The sequence below is a fragment of the Typopeltis vanoorti genome, chromosome 23 (assembly GCF_054136105.1).
Source record: "Typopeltis vanoorti isolate ZY-2024b chromosome 23, IOZ_Tvanoo_1.0, whole genome shotgun sequence".
Classification (NCBI taxonomy): domain Eukaryota; kingdom Metazoa; phylum Arthropoda; class Arachnida; order Uropygi; family Thelyphonidae; genus Typopeltis; species Typopeltis vanoorti.
In genome coordinates, this window is record NC_143571.1 from 17,357,543 (window position 1) to 17,378,757 (window position 21,215).

Consider the following 21,215-nt stretch of genomic DNA (forward strand, 5'->3'; position numbering starts at 1 on the left):
GTTTTCAGATGTGATCACTGTGGAAAATCTTCATGACCTGGGTGGCATCTGTTGTCTCAGGATGCCCAGTTTTAAACTAGGCCATCCATCTGGCAACTATTGGTTATGCTGGAGCACAGTCCTCTCACAAAGTTTGGTGACTCTCAGTAGCAGACTTTTCTTGCAGCACAAAAAACTTGATAATGGCCCATACCTCTATGTATTCGAATTTTTTCAAAACCTCTGACGTCTTCTTATATATCCTAAAATAACAAATTATTACAATTTGATCAAACATGGAGGAGGTCATCATCAAATTTCTGACAATGTACCTTCAAGGGATGTACAGGATGTTATAGTACTACATGAAAAACTTACATCATTACTAACTTCCTGTCAACAATTTTCCTCCAAATCAATCTGTTATCTCTCAAGATTCCAACATTATCATATCTTATATTTATGTCTTCCCCTGAGTTTTTTACTCCCAACCTGGCAGAGAACACTTGTTTTGCTAATCTTTCCTCTCCCATTCTGTTTAAGTGACCATACCACCTGAGATTAGCTCTGCTAACACATTCCTGGATGATAACAATGTCAAGTTCTTTCCTAATATCCCCATTTTTAATATGATATTGCCATTGATGCCATCTGTTCATGCCTCTAATCTTTCTCAGGACTCTCATATCTGCAGTCTCTAGTCTTTGGTCAAGTGTTTTATTACTAACTCATCTTGAGAGCTGAGTTAGTAATGTAATAATCCATAAGTTAAAATTGATTTGAACACCGTCTTGTATACAGCTAATTTAGCATTTTGACTAATTTCTCTCTTATTCCATATAAATATATTCAGTTGACTTCCTAACATACAGCTTTGTTGATTCTGTTGTCTATTTCCATATTTAATTTATCATCTTCATTAAAAATCATGCCTAAGTAGCTGACATGTTCTTTACTTGTTCTATAGGTTCTTCATTCACAATGCAGTTGATATTTTCAATGTTTCTGCCCATTTTCATTGTCTTTGTCTTGTTATTGCTGACCTTCATACCATATCTATTACAACAGTTATTCAGTTTAGTCAGGGAATCTTGCAGAGAGCTGAGATTAACATCTCCAATTTTGATATCAAGTTTAATACAAGTTTCCTTCATAATGTGATCCATATTGATAATGAATAACAGAGGGAATAATGTACATCCTTGTCTGATACCAGATTTAATATTAAACCATCTTTCTGTACTTCAATTCTAACTGCTGTCTTACAACTCAAAAAAGACTAAGTATTGCTTGATATAATGTCCCATTGACACCATACAACTGTAGCATTTTTAATAGGTTCTCTCTTGGCACCTTGTCATATGCCTTTTCCAGCTCTACAAAACTTAAACACAGATCTTTGTTATATTCCCATGATTTCTCAATTATTTTAACATAAAGTGAAAATCTGATCCTGACCTCTATTTGGCCTGAATTCAGGTTGTTCTTCACCAAGCTTCCCTTTGACAATCCTTCTCAACAGTGTCTCAAGTATACTGATAAATCTTACTATGGAAATATCTCTGTAATTCTCACATTCAATTTTATTTCCCTTTTTTGTATATGGGTACTATCAGAGCTCTACTCCAATCATCTGAAATTTGTTCCTCTGTCCAGGCCTTCAGAACTATGCAGTACAATCACTGTATTACTTGGACTTTTATACCTTCATACTTGAACGTTTCTGGTCGAATATCATCTACTCCAGCTGCCTTTCCACATTTCAGGCTTTTGATGGCTTTTTCTACTTCAAGTACATAAAACAGAAACAAAACACCAAGTACATTGTTATCAAACTGATATGTTCCACATTTTTTTATTATTTATTATTGTTATTAAGTAAATAATTATTTATTATTATTATGTGACACCTCCAGGGAGTCCAAAGACTCATCTAGGGAGTGTACCTACTCTATAGCTCTATCTCCACCACTCAGTCGATCAACTACAATGACCTGCAACTACACCACCGCCATCTACCGCTCACCACCACCACAAGTATTTCAACAGACAATCACAAACATCCATGCCCATTGCGGGATTCGAACCTCAGCCTTTTGGCTGGAGAGCAGATCCGCTTACCACTCTGCCAATCAGGCCATTTATTACTGTTTTTACTCAAGAGCATTCAAAGAATCAATTAATTGAAATGATGAAACATCCTGTATAGTGTAAAAAAAATATAATAGATAATTTTATATCAAGCTGGTCTTCCTTAATCCATCATGACACACTTTCATCTACCAGTAGTATACAGTAACCCAGCAGCCAGCATAATAGCCAATGCACACTTTCCATTGTTTAGACTTTTCAAATATTTTTCACTAGAGATGTTAACTGTTATTACTTGCTTTCTAGTTTTTAGTTTATTCATGTTATTTTCTGATGAAGTGAAACAAAGTATTTCACAAAACTAGTCAAAATAAAAACATAGTTTCTATTTGACATCTTTGTTTTTGGTTTTATACCGAAAAAAATAGTTCTAAAATTGTCTTATCTCCACAGAAGCATATGCAACAAGAAAAATTGATAATTTTAATAATATAATAATTTAATAATCTTTCAAAGTAATTATCCTAGATATGCAAATTATCTTTATCTTCAGTTTGCAATTTTTTTTTTTTTTCATCTCTGATTCCTTTTACGGTTTTTTACCTATTTTTGCTACATATGTGATGATTTTACCAAATGTAGAAAATTTTTATACACATTTTTCTTTTCAACAAGATATTCCTTTTTATCTTACTCTAAATTAAAGAGAAATTCATGGAAAGATTTCCATGAATTTCTCTTTAGTTACTTATACACATGGCTTAACTTATTTGCATTTTTCTCTATTGAGCTATTTTTAGGAATTTTCACTATGCCTTTCTTCATTTCCAACACCACCACTTTTAACTTCTTGAAGCTTCCAAGAAGTCTGGATTTTTCTATCATTACATTATGACTTTACCACATACCTCCTTTACTGAATCAGTCTTTTTTTCAGCATTTATCACTGACTCTCAAAGGTTTGAGTCTTTTTTTGAACTCATTTTTTCTTGAATGATATTTATGTATTTGAGTCTATAGTTCACCTCTGAAAGCTGCTCGACTTTGATTCTTTTTAAAACTTTTTATACACATTTTTCTTTTCAACAAGATATTCCTTTTTATCTTACTCTAAACTAAGTCCTACATCCACTGATTCAGGATACAAGTGCAAACAGATGTGAAGATATTACTATTGACAATCATCATCATCATCATCCATTTTCTTTCCGCTGCCAGATGAAGGTCTCTCTCAAAGTTCTCCATTCATTTCTATCTTGAGCTTTTCTGTGCCATTGAATTCCAGCCATTCTCACCCTCCCATTGGCTCTTTTGTGTTTTGGACTTCATAGCACTCTTTCTATCTCAGGGATACCATTCATATATAAACTTTGTCCATTTTTAAGTATCTTGCAATATGACCTGCCTACTGCAATGTGGATCTTTTAATAGCAGTTATGAATGTATCTCACTCTAGTTGGAGCTCTGATCCAAGTATCATGCTTTCTATCTAGAGTGGCAATACCAAGTAATGATCTTTCCAATTTCCTCTGGGTAGGAAATTGGAAAGATCATTACTTGGTAATTTTTTGTGTTAAATTCCACATTTCACTTCCATATATCATGATTGGAAGTATACAACTGTCGCATATTTTTCTATGTCACTGTTAAATATACAGTAAAGCCGGCCCCAAAACACACCATTAAAATGTGATTTAAAATAATTCATCTGTTATAATCAAAGTTCCGGTTATTGTATCAGAATCCTCAAATGTTTAGCCTTTTGCATCTCAGAATTAAGAACTTTAATGGTTAATCAGGAGAAAATTTGACAAAGACCATTAGTCGAAATCAGACTTTTGTGTTAATCTTCTTTTAACTTATTCTTCTTTTAATTTTATATCTTCCAGACAAATGCAGGTGGGTACAGTTGAATTGTGATTTTTCAAATTTATTTTCATGCTCCCTTTCAGTAAGTGAATTTGACTACGTTAAAACAGCCTTTAGTATTATGATAGAAGCAAGTAAACAACATAAAGATTTATCTTTTCAAGAAAAGCAAAGAATTTTTGGAGTGCTATGATAAGTTGTCCAAATGAGTCAGCATAGTGCAGCTGTACATTTAAAAATTTCACAACCACTATTGTGTAAGATCTTAAAAAAACAAATCAAACATTGAAACTTCAGCTCTTACATCGGACTCTCTCTCTTCTGATGTAATAAGAGCTGAATGATCGGACTCTCTTCCGATCCATGAGAACATGGATCCGAAGAGAGTCTGATCTGGTAAGGATACTCAAGTTGAATCAACATTAAAAATTTGTTTTAGTAATGTTCGTGAAAAGAATGCTTCGATTCATGGGCCTTTGATGCGTCAAAAAGCAAAACTTGCCAAAACAATAGGCAAAAAAAATTCGCCACAACTGATGGATGGTTTAACAGGTGGAAAAAGTGAGAGAATATTGTACACAATATTGTGTAAGATCTTAAAAAAACAAATCAAACATTGAAACTTCAGCTCTTACATCGGACTCTCTCTCTTCTGATGTAATAAGAGCTGAATGATCGGACTCTCTTCCGATCCATGAGAACATGGATCCGAAGAGAGTCTGATCTGGTAAGGATACTCAAGTTGAATCAACATTAAAAATTTGTTTTAGTAATGTTCGTGAAAAGAATGCTTCGATTCATGGGCCTTTGATGCGTCAAAAAGCAAAACTTGCCAAAACAATAGGCAAAAAAAATTCGCCACAACTGATGGATGGTTTAACAGGTGGAAAAAGTGAGAGAATATTGTACACAAGTGTATTCATGATGAAGAAAAAAAACTGCTGAGTTTTTATCAGCTGATACGTGGATTAAAACCGAGCAGTCAAAATTGATTACTGAATATTCTTCCGAGGATATTTACAATGCAGACAAAACAGGACTCTATTTTCGTGCAATGTCTGAGCATACTTATTTGTTTAAAAATGAAAATACTAAAGGATTTAAATCTTAAAAAGAGTGAGTGACAATAGTGATTGGAAAAAGTAAAAATCCTTGGTGTTTTAAAGGTGTCAAAAGTTTGCCTGTTCTAGTGCAAATGTTTGGATGACTAATGCTATTTTCAAAAATTGGTTAGTTAAGTGGGATCTTAAATTGCATTGCACACACACACACACGCAAACAATTTATCGTTAAAGAACATCAAGGTAATCTTCTTGCCTTCGAACACTACGTTGTTAATTCAACCATGTGACCAAGGCATCATACAAGCTTTTAAAGCTTATTATCAAAGGGAAGTTCCTGTGAGAATTTCAGCTGAACTCAGTATAAAAGACCAATGTGGTGCAATTGCAAAAAAGATTTTCCTTCTTGATGCATTGCATTTGGTAGCAATGTCATGGAAGCAAGTCTCAGAAAAGACTATTGAAAACTGCTTCTAAAAAGGTGGATTTTTTAAAACAAACTCTGAAACTCCTTCTACTGAAGAATTTCAGTATCTTACAAATGAAATTTTTGATAAAATCCCAGATGGTATGTCAAAAGAAGAATTTGAAAATTGGTTGGATATTGATAATAAGGTTGAAGTGGTGGCTACTGTCAGAAATTTGTCAAGCTACTTCCAATGAGAACTTTAAATTAGTAGAAGAAAGTGAACCTAATACAAGTATAGAAGAACGAATTTTAGAAGCTTCTCCAATGAATGCCCAGATGCAAGAAGCTCTATGAATACTTCGTCGCAGTGTGCAACATAGAGCAACAAAAAAAAACAAACTTCAAAAAGCATTATGAACAGGAACAATTTATTCGTGAACTACTATACTCAAATATACAACAGACAACACTAGATGAATTTTTAAAATAAATTTTATGTTGTTGCTTATTAAAAGCTATTTATAACAATAAATTGAAATAAATGATGTAATTTTTTATATCCTTTGCTTAATGTTATCAGCCAGTTATTGCCATTAAAAGTGACTCTCCCAAAGTGATCACAATAAGCAGCATCTACTGTAATTCAATAGATATAACTATTGACAATACTTATATTTATTGTCATATTGTATATATGTCCTGAACAGAAATCCAGTAGGTATTTTTATTATTATTATTATTACTTGAAACCTCCAGGGAGTCCAAAGACTCATCGAGGGAGGGCACCTACTCTACAACACTCTCCATCTCCACCAGGCATAATCCACCAACTACAGTGAACCACAACCACACCTATGCCATCTACTGCCCACCACTCCCACTAGTATTTTCCAGGACAATCACAAACATCCAAGCCCACGGCGTGATTCGAACCCGCAGCCTTTTGGCTGGAGAGCGGATACGCTAACCACTCAGCCAACCAGGCTGCTGGTCATAATTTACCATAACTATTAGCTTTGTTATACGTGTGTGTGTGTGTGTGTGTGTGTGTGTGTGTGTGTGTGTGTGTGTGTGTGTGTGTGTGTGTGTGTGTGTGTGTATATATATAATTTTTTTTTTTTTTTTTTTTTTTCCCAAAACATTTCCATATGTCTGATATACATTTCCTAGTCTGCTGTTTAGATCTCCAACAAAGACCAACTTTTTTTTTTTTTTACTTTGTCAGCAGTCCTGTCTAATGACTTGAAAAATTCTTCAATTGCTTCTGTAGTAGAACTTTCTGTGAGACAATAGGCACAAATAGGTCACATTGTTCAATTCCCCCCCCCCCCTTCCCTTGAAATTTGCCCACATAACCACTTGAAGAAATTGCTGTCATTCAAACGTTTACCTTTGTGTTTAGTGTTGAATGATGTAGTTACTTGTTTCTTGTCCTGATGACTGTTGTTAAAAACATCTCATCATTGTTATTTATCAGAATTGTACCTGTTTTAGTCTTCTTTGTCTCAGTATCACTAATTATTTGACATGGTAACTCTCTAATACTTCTGCCAGTTCCACTTCTTTTCTATTACTACTTTTTATGTTGATGATGCTTTTTTACAGTTCTACTGATACTGAGTTTGTTTCAGCAGCTGACTTTTCACTGTTCATACTAATTTTTTGATGAAAAGAGCCAGGACCTTGTTTAACCTGGGAATACCACAACCATCATGGCATTTCATCATGCTGTACCATCATTTTGTTTGTAGTAAGCCAATATAGAATATGGTTTCCTATCCCATTCTTCTCATTTTTACATTATTCGAGTGGATAGCTTCTAATAGGGGAGGGTACACTGTGATAAAGGTACTCCAGTTATCTAGATTTCACCCCAAGTAACTCCAACTGAAAAGCATTTATGATTAGTTGGTAAATATGATCGATTCTAGAGTATATAAAATCTTCTTGTAAACCTATTTTACTTTATAGATTACAAAATTAATTTTCACATAAATTATCGAAATAATACAATTTTTGTATGCAACAATAGAAGAGATTCCAAAATATTTTGAGTTCCAGATATGTGACCAAACAGCTGTATTTTCTGATGATACCTGGTTACAGATTTATCTGTAAAATTGAAGTGAACATTTTCCATATTATGGTAAAAGAAAGCACAGTATTATAGCAAACATCTCCAATATCTTGAAATACACGTTGAAAGTTTTCCCACTTGGTTATATTACAAATTAAAGATGCCAAGAAATTATATTCTTGGTGCTTACACTTGGATAAAGGATTAAACCAAGAATACAATTTCTTGTCATCTTTAATTTTTAATCTCCAGTATCTTTTTCTAATCACAGTGATATAGTTTAATTATATTACATAAATGCTATTTGTGGGATGTATTATATGAGAAAGCATAAAACTATCACTCTTTATGTGTACCCTCAGAGTATTAATATTTCATTCTAAAATTTTAAAAATAATTAAATGTGACAAGAAATTATATTGTTTAATCCTTTACCCAAGTGCAAGCAAACAAAGTGTGAGTGAATTATCTTTATGACTGGGCCACTCGTATATACAGGCTGCTTATTTCACATAAGTCGTCAAACTATCGCAGAATGCAAAGCACACTTCCATCCATATACATGTGGCCTAGTCTTGAAGAAGCCTCATTGTATATAGACTGTTGACTTTACATCAGTTGCCTTAGTATTGCATAAAGCAAAGCTCACTTCACATACAAGCTTTGTTTGCTTACAGTTGTATAAAGGATTGAGAGTATTTTAGCTTCTTTAGTAGTAGAAAGGTGGTACCACCTTTCTACTACTTGTATATGGAAAATATGTGACTTCTGCATTAATTTGAACTTGAAATTTCAGCAAGATAAATACTTAGGTTTTTTCTTTTGATATTTTAATTTTATTTTGCTGGCACTAGTAGTGTCTTTCCCCACTATCATGGGATTATTTAAATAAATGTTAATAAGATTGCTGGTAGTGTAGTTAATATCTGCATTACAGGATTACTTTTGGCCATATTACAGTCACTATAATTTTATAGTAGCTGCATCTTTTGCTAATGGCACAGAATTTTTTCTATTGCATGGGATTTCAGACTGAAAGAACCATTTAAGTTGTATTTATTTTATTTTATTTTTTCCTCTGAGATATTGGTACCAATTTCAAGGGTTCAACTCTAGGAATTGAAATTCCAGGATGTGAAGAGGCAAGACAAATGACTTAGGTTTTAAAAAAAGATAGTAGTAGGGGCTAGCGAGATATATTTTTTTATTCCACTTTCCTTAGCTTACACTTACACTGTACAGCAGAGGGAAATTTTTAATTGTAGTTAAAGATGTGGAAATCAGGGGAAGCCAGATTAGAACACTAAAAATTGGATTTCCAATGGAATATATAGGAAATATTAATAAAATCATTATCCAGACATTTCCAAAATAGGGTAAAACCAGTAACATGCAAAAGGGTATCTCAAGCGAAGATCTCAACTGGTCACCTTCACAATGGACATAAAGATGCCTGCACCAAATTTTGCCAACATCAGCACAACTCAAGTTATGGTGAACTATCCCAGGATGCAGAAAAAGTACATTCTTTGCAGTTCATAATTACTTGGGTGGCAGCTGCCTCAAAGTTAAATGTTTTAATTGTATGGAGATTAGACATGTTGCTAATCAGTGTCTCAAACCCTGTGGATGCCTAATAAGGTTTATAAATGTTTGCTTTATCCAGTGGAATAGTTAGATGAAAATATGTCTTGACAATGCTCAATTAGCAGATATATGGAGGATGCAAAAGTTCTGAACATCACATTGCTACCTGTCCTTTTAGAACTTTTGCTGAAAGAGGGCGCACCAGTAGAGTCAATTAGAACAGCATATATGTCAGAGAGGAAAAAGGAAGAGTTCCTGGATCTTCCAATTCAGTCCAGTCAAGAGAGCACCTTCTAACAAACTATACTTGGTAAAATCACAAAAAGAGCAAGACAGTATCAGACAGAAATCAGCCCCCAAAAATTTCAGAACAGCAGGAGCCACTTTCCTGTCAAATATGGATGGAACAACATTAGTTAAAATTAAGAATAATGAATCTAGTATAACAACTAAATAGCTACAAGACCAAATGCAAACAAAAGAAATTATACAAGGAGAAATCAGAGAAAAGGAAACAGAAAAGCAAGTAAAACATCCAAAAGAACTTAATATCTAGACAAGATCATTGAAAAGAAAAGATGAATTAATCAAAAACAGGATAAACAGAAAAAATAAATGACAAATTTAAAAAAGGAACAAAATCTAAAAAGATGAGAGAAAAAAAAATGAGGAACCATCTCATGCAAATAAAGGGAAAGAGAAGAATATAATAAAAAAATTAAAAACATCACTGATGCAAAGTTTTTTTAAGTATGATTCCCATCTGCATGAAAAGAAAAATAACTAGCTTCCAAAACAAACAGTAGCCATGAAATTGAAATAATGAGACCCAACGTGTAAAAAACTGAAAAAGAATTTGCAGGAAGTAGTCTACACAGTTGCTCTTTCACAGATTGAAGACTTCATGCAGTTCATTCAAAATCTAGAAATTAAAGACTTACCAGATGCATTTCAATGATTACATCATCTCCTTTTGCATTGCTTCATTAAATGTATGAGGATTCTAGAGGTCTATTAAATAAGAAGTTATTTGGAAACTTATGCTACACCATAATATCAGGTTTTTGTTTCTCGAAGAAACATACTTCTGCAGATATAAAAACTTTAACAGATAGATACCAATTTTTCTTATTGGCACTTTGGAAGGTTTTTACAGGGCTGCAGTAGGGGTTCTTATTCTTGACAATAGACTGACAATAGAGTATTGTCAACTGTCTCGACAATACTCAGTTAGCAGACATATGGAGGATTCACATCCTCTGTATATCTCCAGGCTTACACTTACATGAATCAGGGTATTGGTTCCAATTTTGATCGATTTATATTATCTTCTTCCCTTATAAACAGTGTAATCAAATAAAACATCTTAACATCAATATGTTAGATCATAATCCAGTTCTACTTAATTCCACTGCATGGAACAAGTAGAGATCATTTCTTTACCATCAGTTCTTCCACTAAATTTCCCATAGATCCTTTCAACCAAACTCCAGACTCTGTTCAGACTGGAATAATGTTACCTGGAACCGGGATATATGGTGAAAATTCAAACAAGTAGTAAAACAAAATATGATTAAATGAGAAAAGGAACAGGCTTTCCTCAAAAGAAAAAATTTGAAAGACTTTTTTAAAGATGAAAACTGGCTCAAACCAAACCAATGCAATGGTATAGAATGCAACAAAATCATTAGAAACATCAAGATAGAAGTGGAAAGGCTAAACAAGTGGAATTAAGAAATTTTAAAATAAGAATGCAACAGCACTTAGCAAATTACCCTCCATCATCATTCTTCAACAGACATTTCACCAAGTTCTTCAAAGAAAGGACTATCGCTCAACTCTACATGGATGGCGAAGATGTGCCCACTGCACAAGATATCCTTGAAACCTTTCAAAAATATTATAAAAATCTGTTTGAAGACAGTGGTACCATGGGAAACTATAACTCTTGGAACATGAATGCCTTTCCTGTTCACATCCAAGAGATGGACTTGACAGACCCATTTCAGCAGCTGGAGTTATCACAGCCTATAAGGAATGCAAAACAAGAAAATCCCTGCAACCTGATGGTCTAGGGATGGAACATTACCACAAGCTCTGGATTTTATTCTTCCCATTCTAGTTATACTGTTTAATTCTTCTCTACAGGTTACATACCAAGTGATTTGTAGCAAGCTATATCATCCTCATTCCAAAATCTAATTGATATCATGCCTTAATCAACAGCCGGAAGTTTATTTGGCTATCTAATACTGACTACAAGATATTTTTATGCATCATCAATAACAAGCTCAAATTAGGAATGAAATGCGTAATTAAAAGTGCACAGGTGTATGGAGTTCCAGGCCGAGGAGTAAAATGTAATGTACATGGTCTACTACATGATCTACTTCATCTAGATAATGTGTAAAAGCAGCCAATGTTAGTCTCTCAGTGGATCTTACTCAAGCATTTGATAATGCCCAACATCCCTTTCTGCTCAAATCCTCTAGTAAATTGGTGTGGGTAAAAGACTTCTTTATGTCATAAAAGGAGCCTATGCCAATACAACTACCTGCCTCTTAGTTAATTGGTTCTATCAGACACTATTGAAATTCAAAAAGAAGTCAACAAGGTTTCCCACTTAATCCATTGCTCTTTGCTGTGGTAACTTCAAGCAGTTCCCTCAACTATGAAGGAAAATAAAGTATTAGCATATGCTAATGATGTAGTAGGCATTTTGAGGGATGATTTCATGTACAGTCCTTTTGGTATTTTGGAAAAATTCAACAAAATCAGTGGATTAACTGCCAAGGCTGACAAGACAAAATTAAATGTTTTTGGAAAGTGGGATTTCAGAGATATTTCCTTTGAACCCCTAAGAGAGCCTCTCATTATACTTGGAATTCCCTTCTCCACCTATCCAATATTTCCAGTTCAAGAACTTTTATACAAAAACATTGAAACTATAGATGCCTGGAAAGCACTTTTCTTTTCTTCTAAATACTACTTAAAACTATAAGCTTCCCTTCTCAGCTGTACATAATAAATATTACAGACATTACTGAAGCTGAAGAAAAACAATTATATAGTTAACCTGCAGTTTTTTTTGGTCCAGCTGATACCAAGAAGTTGAAAAGGAATTTCTTCATCTATCAAAAAAGCACGGAGGCTTTAAAAATTCTGCTTTTTAAGTAATACAGCTTCAAAAATTCATAAAATGTTACAGACCAGTCACACATGTGCAGACCTTTTCTGCTACCTTGGTTTTCATCCCCCACTATTTGGAATCAATGATTATAATGGCCCAAGAGTTGAGATTGTTCCTGAATACTACAGCATTTTGTATTGGTATTCTTTCTGTTAATAGCAGCAAAACTTGGCATAAGGAAATCTTTAATATCTTCCACCATGAACTTCCACAGTTGGGTACTAAGAGTAACACTTTGTTTAATAACTTACTGTAATTCTAAGGATACCCTAACAGGTGGATCTTGCTAGGAGAATTGTGCATTGTCACCTCCTAGTAAATATGTGATCAAATGGAGGTACTTTAACATTAGAGATGCAGTCTGTTACAGATTAGAAATATTAGAGCATGCATTCTCCAGCTTACCTCGTTTATTTGGAACAGATTATGTAATGTGTAGGGCATTGCTTATAACAGAACAGTTTTTTTTTTTTTTTTCATGCTAACTATCCCCACCTGTCAGCAATGGGAAGATAATTTTGATTTTTATAATTAATGAGTTAAAATATCATTTATGGAAAGTTAGGAAAAAACATGGATTTGAAAACCAGCAATACAACATACAAATGCTTTTCAATATTGTATTATGTCAATTTTATTGCTCAGTCCAATGATTTTTGTGTTTAGAAAGAAGTATTCTGGGAGAAACCAAATTTTTGGGCTAGGTGGTGTAGACCAGTGCTTCCCAAACTTATGGATGTCAAGGCCCCCTTGGAAAATTTAAATATTTCACAGCCCCCCCCCCCCCCATCGGAAAAATAATCGTAATACAGACATATATTATTATAATATTTATTGTATTTATATTTAATACAAAACATTCACAGCGAATATTGCAAAAATCAAATGCAAATATTACATTTTTAGCATTTTACATACACATTTGACATGGCACACTTAGTCTTAAAACATTTCAAATTTGTTTTCATTATTTCACAGCCCCCCCCCCCCCTCCCTCAACAAAACTAACGGCCCCCAAGAGGGCTGAAGCCCACAGTTTGGGAACCACCTATAGTATGCAATATTCACCAGGAGGAGATAAATTTCTGCCAATTTTTATTATGAGAGGTCTTTTAAATAGTTTCATCCTCTTAGTTCACTGTGATCTTATGGTCAACTGCAGGGATGACTGGAGAGAAAGCCCAAACAGAAAAGGCCAACTCAAGGTGGTTAATTTAGATAAGGCTAACCACCTGGGTACCAGTCATCTCTGGATTTTAGTTTCAAATGGTCTTTTGGTTGTTCAGCTACATTAGACTGGTGAAAAAGTTAAAAGGACAGCCATTGGCTACATGATAAAATTTTGAGCTTAGGTCTTTTTTTTCTCTCTTTCATACTATCCATCTGTCTTTTCTTGTCTAATACTATGTCTCTTGCATCCCTATTCTAGGCCTACAATGAACATCCCTTTACTTTTTCACCTTGATAAAGATCAAAACTGGTCTGAGTAGTGACTATTCCCATAATGCATAGCAATATATATGTCTGAAAGGAAGTGTGCCTTGCATTCTAAGAGGCTAAGGCAGTTGATGTCAAGTCAACAGCCTCCATATACAAGTAGCCTAGTCGTGCAAATATTTCACATGCAAATTTGTTTGCTTTCCCTTTGGTGAAAGTAAACAAGAATATAATTTCTTGTCGCATTTGATTTACTTTGTTAACAAAGTAGAAAAACTTTCTATATATATATTTTTTTAATTTTATTTAAAATCAAACGTTCTCTTTATTATGATTATCCATATTCTCTCTCTCTGTCTCCAGTTTTTTCTTATTTCTCTTGTTTTATTTATATATTTGTACAAACATTCATAATTTATTATGTTCCGTTTCAGCTCTTCTGATAAGTCCGTTAAAATATGGGATATAACTTCACGAGAGTGCATCCATACATTTCAGGATCATGCAGATCAAGCATGGTGTGCTAAGTACAATCATAATGGCAGCAGGATTGTATCTGTATCTGATGATAGGAGCATTGCTGTGTATGACTGTCCTATCTAAAAGCATTTCATAAAAACTGACAGAATGCCAGCTTTATGCCAGTCTTTACAAATTTTGATTTAAAATTGTTCTGAGAACAATTTGTATCATATTATATATTGTAACTTAAAAATTTATTATTATATGAAAAAAATGGCTGATTTCAATTATTTTAAATACTTGGCATATTACGAAAAGAATATTAACACAATCTATCATTATTATTTTGCACACTTCTCTAGAATCAAGGACCTTTGAGGATATGTGCCTAAATACTTACATATCATTCTTTGAAAACATTCATTAAAGATGCAGTCACATCATCCAGTGGTGGTCCATTTTCCAAACACTCACCACATGTCATGAAAATCATGAACCTTATATGTTTTCCTAACCACACCCCTATTCATCTTCCTTGGGATGACCTGAATTTCTCCCCTTTCTGTCATGAGCTGTAAAATCTCATTTGTGTCTATACTGCAATTACTCAGACTTTGACGACAACATTTTGCCTTCATATGCACAATTACATAGGCTACATATCTTGGTTTGCTCTGTTGGATCTTTTCGTTTGTCTCCTCTGCACCTAAGTGACCATATGTGAGCAAAGTGCTCTGGATGTAGTTATAGCAAAGTTATGTAAAATAGGAAAATAACTTCATTATTGCAGATATCTGATGGGATGGCTTTAACCACTTTAGCATCATGTTCCCTAAACTTTAACTCTCTGTCTGCCATCAGCCTAATGTTTCTAGCTTTACTGACACATAGCATATGACTATAAATAAATATAATACTCCTGCAGTATTCTCAGTCCAAAATGAATAAACTTGTATTTATCAATTGAATTAATGTTGATTACACAGTCCAACACAATTTTTGCTGACTTTTATATGAGACTTGGTTTTTTACTAATTTGGGTGCGCTGATTTCAAATATCAAACCCATTTTTCTCTATCACGTCAGGTTTTTCCTTTATGGCATTTTCTTTTTGCTAATTTGTAAGTTTTGATAGTTTTAAGGAGGCAGTACTATTTAGAGGATCAAAAAAATCGATTTTTTAATATTATTTTCTGAAAGTATGTACTTTTAAAAATCTGTTCCTAACTTTTTATCAAGAAATTCGAAAAATTCCCGAAGATATAGCCTATTATTCAAAGCGGTGCACAGATCAGAATCTGAGTGCTCACCGCTCTCGCTTGTTAGTAAACGAATAAATGCGTAAAAACCTGCAACGGCACGTACTGGTGCTTTGAATGCGAGAGAGGCCGATAATTAGATACATAATTACTTAACAATATTCATTAAAAATTACAAGAATATTTATAAAAAAATAACAATTTTACTTACACATGAGTTTCAGGGAATAAATTTTTGTTTGTAGCAATTTCTGCTGTGTGTTCTGTTTTGGCAATCCCTTTGAATACTCCAACAGTAGTCGGCCATCATGTGAGAATCCCATCTTCCTTGGTACCGATCTTCCATAGTTTTTAAGTCTTGATGAAATCTTTCGCCCTGTTCATCGCTTACAGCACCTAAATTCTTGGGAAATCTATCAAGATGACTGTATAGGAAATGAAGCTTTATGCTCATGTTGCAACCTAGGTGCTGGAAATTTTCAAGCATTGTTTCCACTAGATCTTTGTAATTGCATGCTTTTTTGTTTCCAAGAAAATTATTCGCAACCATCGTAAATGAAGTCCAGGCCTCTTTCTCAATTTCGTTCATAGAGTTGATGAAATTTGGGTCTCTCATTAAAGTTCTAATTTGCAGTCTATCATATACACCGGCTTTAATTTTTTCATAACTAAGTCGTGGAAATTTTTCACATATGTATTGGAAACAGTCACCTTGTAAATCTAAAGCTTTAACATACTACTTCATAAGACCTAGTTTGATGTGTAGATGTGGAAAAATGATTTTTTCTCTGCCGATTAAAGGTTGATTTATAACATTCTGTTTTCCAACATTTACGGATATTCTAAGAGGCCAATGTTTCTGACTCCAGTGTTGGTTTCTAGCTCGACTATCCCAGAAGCATAGAAAACAGAAACTTTGTATATCCTCTTTGAAAGCCAAGTAAAAAGTTCACCATTTTAAGATCCACACAGATGATCCAGTTATGGTCTGTATATTTTAATAACTTCAGAACCTTTTTAATGTCCTCTTATGTTTCCTTTAAGTGGACTGAATAGCCAATAGGAATTGAGCCATATACATTCCCATTGTGTAGTAAGACACACTTGAGACTTCTGCTTGAACTGTCGATAAATAAATGCCACTGATTTGGATGATATTGTACAACACTCATTTCAGTTAGTAAACCTGACACATTGTTACAGTAAACAAACCCACACTCGTGTTTAAAATATTGTACAAGATTACTTTCCCTGCTACGATAAAAAGTTATCTTCGTATCTTGCTCCAGTAAATTTTTTTCATTTAATCTTGAAGCTAACAATTCCGATGATTCCTTTGATAGGCCCAAATCTCTTACTAAGTCACTCAATTCCGCTTGAGTAGAACGTTGCAGTCCAGAACTAGAAATTAAATTTTCATTGTCTAAATCAACATTCGGGTCTTGCTCCTCAAGAACATCTGGCATATCCTGATCATGCTCGTTCTCAAGTAAAGGAAGTCCTTTATAAATTGGCATGGCTATTTCATTGGAATGAGCAACCGGCTGAATTGCTGAGTAGAGATTTGGATACGCAATTTTTTTCTTATTCTTCTTATTATAACCAGAAGTCTGAACTAAACAAAAATAGCAATCATCTACGTGATTTTTCGGTTCACGCCAAATCATTGGAATGCCAAAAGCTAATTTTTGGTGTTTTCCCTTGCTCCACTGTCGTAAATTTTCTACACATGACTTACACACTTTATTTGGAGCCCATGAATTGTCCCAATCTGCAAGTTTTATGTCAATGTATGCAAAGTACACTTTCTTAACGAAATCAGTGATATTTGTCCTTTGACTGGGAACAGTAAAGCTGCCACAAATGTAGCAGAAGGAATCTACACTATTGACACATTTTCGAGTAGTAGACATGATGTATTTTCTTCACTGCCAACTAACATGTAATTAACAAGACAAAAAAAACCAGAGATTTTATTGAAACGTTATAAGCGCTCATCATACTTTCATGAGCGATTAACGATTGACTGATTTCGATCGTTCTTTGTCCGCTATGATGCATATAGCATTCATTTGTTTTAGGCAGTTGTCATCACCTACTTTTTATCACCTAAATGTATTAGGTCGGTTATCGGCCTCTCTCGCATTCAAAGCGCCAGTACGTGCTGTTGCAGGTTCTTATGCATTTATTCATTTACTAACAAGCAAGAGCGGTGAGCGCTCCAATTCTGATCTGCGCACTGCTTTGAAAAAAATAATATTAAAAAATTGATTTTTTTGATCCTCTAAATAGTACTGCCTCCTTAAAACTATCAAAAACTTACAAATTAGCAAAAAGAAAATGCCATAGAGGAAAAACCTGATGTGATAGAGAAAAATGGGTTTGATACTTGAACTCAGCGCACCCAAATTAGTAAAAAACAAGTGTCAGATCATAATCAGCAGAAAAAAAAATTTTTTTTTGTTGGCCAGTGTTATCGTTTGCCTATTAACAGTTTATTCAGATTGGTAAATAATTATGTAAGAGCATTAATCATCGGAGCAGATAGCTCTGCTTCTGTGAGTTAGTGTCTTTAGAATGCCATATTATTGGCCTGGATGATGGTGTGATTTTTAAACTGGTCCCACTGTTAACAGGTTATCACTGTACTGGGACAAATTTTCTGCTCTGAAAATGCTGTATATAATATCAGCAAATAAGTTAAGCAAATATTAATTATGTTCTTTTGGTGGGAATAATAAGTGTTAAATAAAGTAATCATGTCATCATATACCTACCTATCCTCTTGAACACCTTGATGACCACTCCACTGATATTTCTGTCTTATCTGTATTCTATAATGATGAAATTACCTTTCTCTCCTTCCTTCCACTCATCAGGAATTATATTCATGTCGAGACTCAGATTGAATAATCAAGTTAGAAGTATTACTAATTCTCTTGCTTTAGCACCACTGCCAGTACCCCCCCCCCCCTCCACACACACCAGTAAAGATCTTTTGGCAAGAGAAACCAAACGTGAGCAATACAATAAGAATAAAGTTTGATCTTAAAGCTTATTATGAGTTTAACCCAGCTAGTTACTTAGTTAACATTTAGAGAAAACATTTTTTTTATTTATGTTATCTTTCTTATATTCTTAAAACAATTTTTACAAATGGAAAATAAAAGTATAACAGTTACATTAAGTGTTACAAAAACCGGTGATTAATTTAGAAGGTATTTAATAACCTCCACCAAAGAGAAGTACATGTGAGTACAGAGCTTTACTTTTCAATGTCATAATTAGGAATACAATGATTATGAAAGTGGACAAAAAAATTCATACTGAGAGCAAGAGTTTAATATCTTTTGTTCCAAATAGGCATTATTTATCAGTAATGTAGACCTACTCTTGCTTCCATATAGCTGAACACAGGCAAACAAAAAAGCTGCGTTGTTTCTCTGCTGAAGAACAGACATGAAAATTACATAAAAAGGAATACCCAGTGAGGTAGATAAATTATAATTCAACCACCTCTTGTAGATCCACAGAGACATTCAGTTCATTTATTGAGGGAAGCAGCTGCAGTGCCATTAAAGGTACTCATCCAGTAATGTATTAATAACTGGTTTCAGATTTTGGATAATGGAAAATTCATAAAGTAAATTCATTGTCAGAGATTCTTGAAAACAAATGCTACAATCAATGCTAAAAAATTAGGTTTATTTATATTACTATTTTAATTGTTTCTTGTTGCTGTCAAATAGGATTTAGGCCTTGTGGCCAAAACAGTTCACTAGGCCTAAATCCTTGAAAAGTGTGATGATAATGATGAAAAAATATGGTTTTCTTGAAATTGTTTTTCTAGGAACAAATTCAGCAACTAATAAAATTAATATAATAATTCTTTCTGCATGTATTTTATAATTATGATTTAAAAAAAAACTATCCAGTGTGTCAGTAATAAGAAAGAGAAATTTTTTTGGCCATATCATTGCCAGTAATAAATTTTTGGCAAATGGTTGAATACAGCATTTTCTAAGAATAAACATTTTACATTAAGAAATTATTGAACCCAGTATTTCTTAAGACTTTATATCATGCTGGAGATATAAAAATAAAAGCTACGTCTTTGTGTATGAACAGACACAAAAATTATGTAAGATGTATTTGGTGACAAAGAGAATTACGTAATGAAGGAATATCATGCGATGTACAGGTAACCTTCATATAACACAGATGTTAGGTTCCAAAGAAATGCCGCGTTATATAAATTGCATTTTGATAGACTCAGATCACATAGAAAAAGTAGGGTTATGTTCCAAAATTGTTTTTTTTTTTAATTATATAAACAGCAATGACTTATCCAATAAAAAAATTTATTATTATTATTAAAAAACCTCCATGGAGTCAATGACTCATCGTCCACTGTTATACACACAGTTTATCATACTGCAATATGATTTAAATATATTTTAATTCAGGTAATTCATGTAAGTTAAGAAAACATACAAACTGCAACAAATACATAGTATAAAATTATAAAAATTATGAATTGTACATAAACTTCATTGCACATAATGCATAAATGCAGGGCTGTCACCAGATTAGATCGCACCCTGAGGCAAACAATTAAATATCACTCCTGATAGATTATAAGACAAAAATATAAGAAAAATCTCCAATTACTATTTTGTTTTTATTACAAGAGAAATATTGATGCAAAACAATTACATAATAATATTAATTAAATGTTTGCTCTACGGGGATATCACACAATAAAACATATCCAAAAATTGCCACGTATCCCCTGAAGACCTTTCACATACCCCTGGGGGTACGTGTACAACACTTTGAGAAATAGTGATCTAATCAGTGGGTTGTTTGGCTTTAGTATGTATGACTATAATTTTTTTTTATTATTAAAATATAATAAGCACATAAACTAAACTAAACCTTAACTTGTTGCTGTAATACGGCACCTACTGCAATATGACTGAACAAATGCCCGTATTAAGTGGCACCGTGAGGCAGGCTGCCTCTATGCTACACCCTGTCGACAGTACAGCATAAATGTTTTAGGGAAAATAAAATAAAGTGCATATTTTAATTGTCATCACTGTCTTCAAAAATAACATTTCATAGATGTTTATTTACGAGTGGCCGGACTTTGTCATCACTTGAAATCTCTTGGACATCATTTGTATAATTCTCATTGCATACTTCAGCAATGAGACTTATACTGTATATAATTATCTAATAAGACCTTGCTTACCACTATGCTGCAATTTTTTATTAAGTTCATAATATGGAGCTAAAAAAATATCCAGTTGTCTTGTGAATTTTCCGGAATGCTCCATTGAGGGATTTCTCCTCAATGGAGAGAGGTTTCTCCTCATTTAAATCTGTTTTTTCCTTATCAGTTAATTCACCAATTTCGTTTGCAGCAGTTTCTACGTCTTCTGATGCTGATTCTTCCTGGGTTTTATGATTATGCAAAGAAAACCGCTTTTAAAGTTTTAGAACCAACCCTTACTGGCACAAAATACATGCTGAAAGCTTTCTTCTGAAGAATCTTAATCAAGTTCTTTTGAATGCTATCTTCTATCCAAATCATTAGAGATTTCTCAATTTTTTCTATTAGAATATCGTGTACAACAACAACACCCTTTGCACTTACCATTGACCCAGCAATAACACTTTCTCGGATTTTATATCATTTTGTTTGATTGTTCGAATTGTTGATTCATTTAAATTCAAAGTCCCTGCAACAAAAAAAAACCTGTAGCAAAGGTGGACCAAGATCTCATCA

The 21,215-nt window shown here is 33.6% G+C and overlaps 1 protein-coding gene across 3 annotated transcripts in view; it reads left to right on the top strand.

Annotated features, from left to right (window-relative positions):
* LOC150093659 (uncharacterized) overlaps positions 1-14,421 on the top strand; it is a 162,131-nt gene extending 147,710 nt beyond the window's left edge. For all 3 annotated transcript variants that reach the window (XM_090412751.1, XM_090412752.1, XM_090412749.1), the window contains exon 10: positions 14,135-14,421. In XM_090412751.1, coding sequence (XP_090268877.1) covers positions 14,135-14,303 — 169 coding nt within the window. In that variant the 3' untranslated portion in view covers positions 14,304-14,421. The remainder of the gene's footprint in view (positions 1-14,134) is intronic.
* The last annotated feature ends 6,794 nt before the right edge of the window (positions 14,422-21,215 follow it).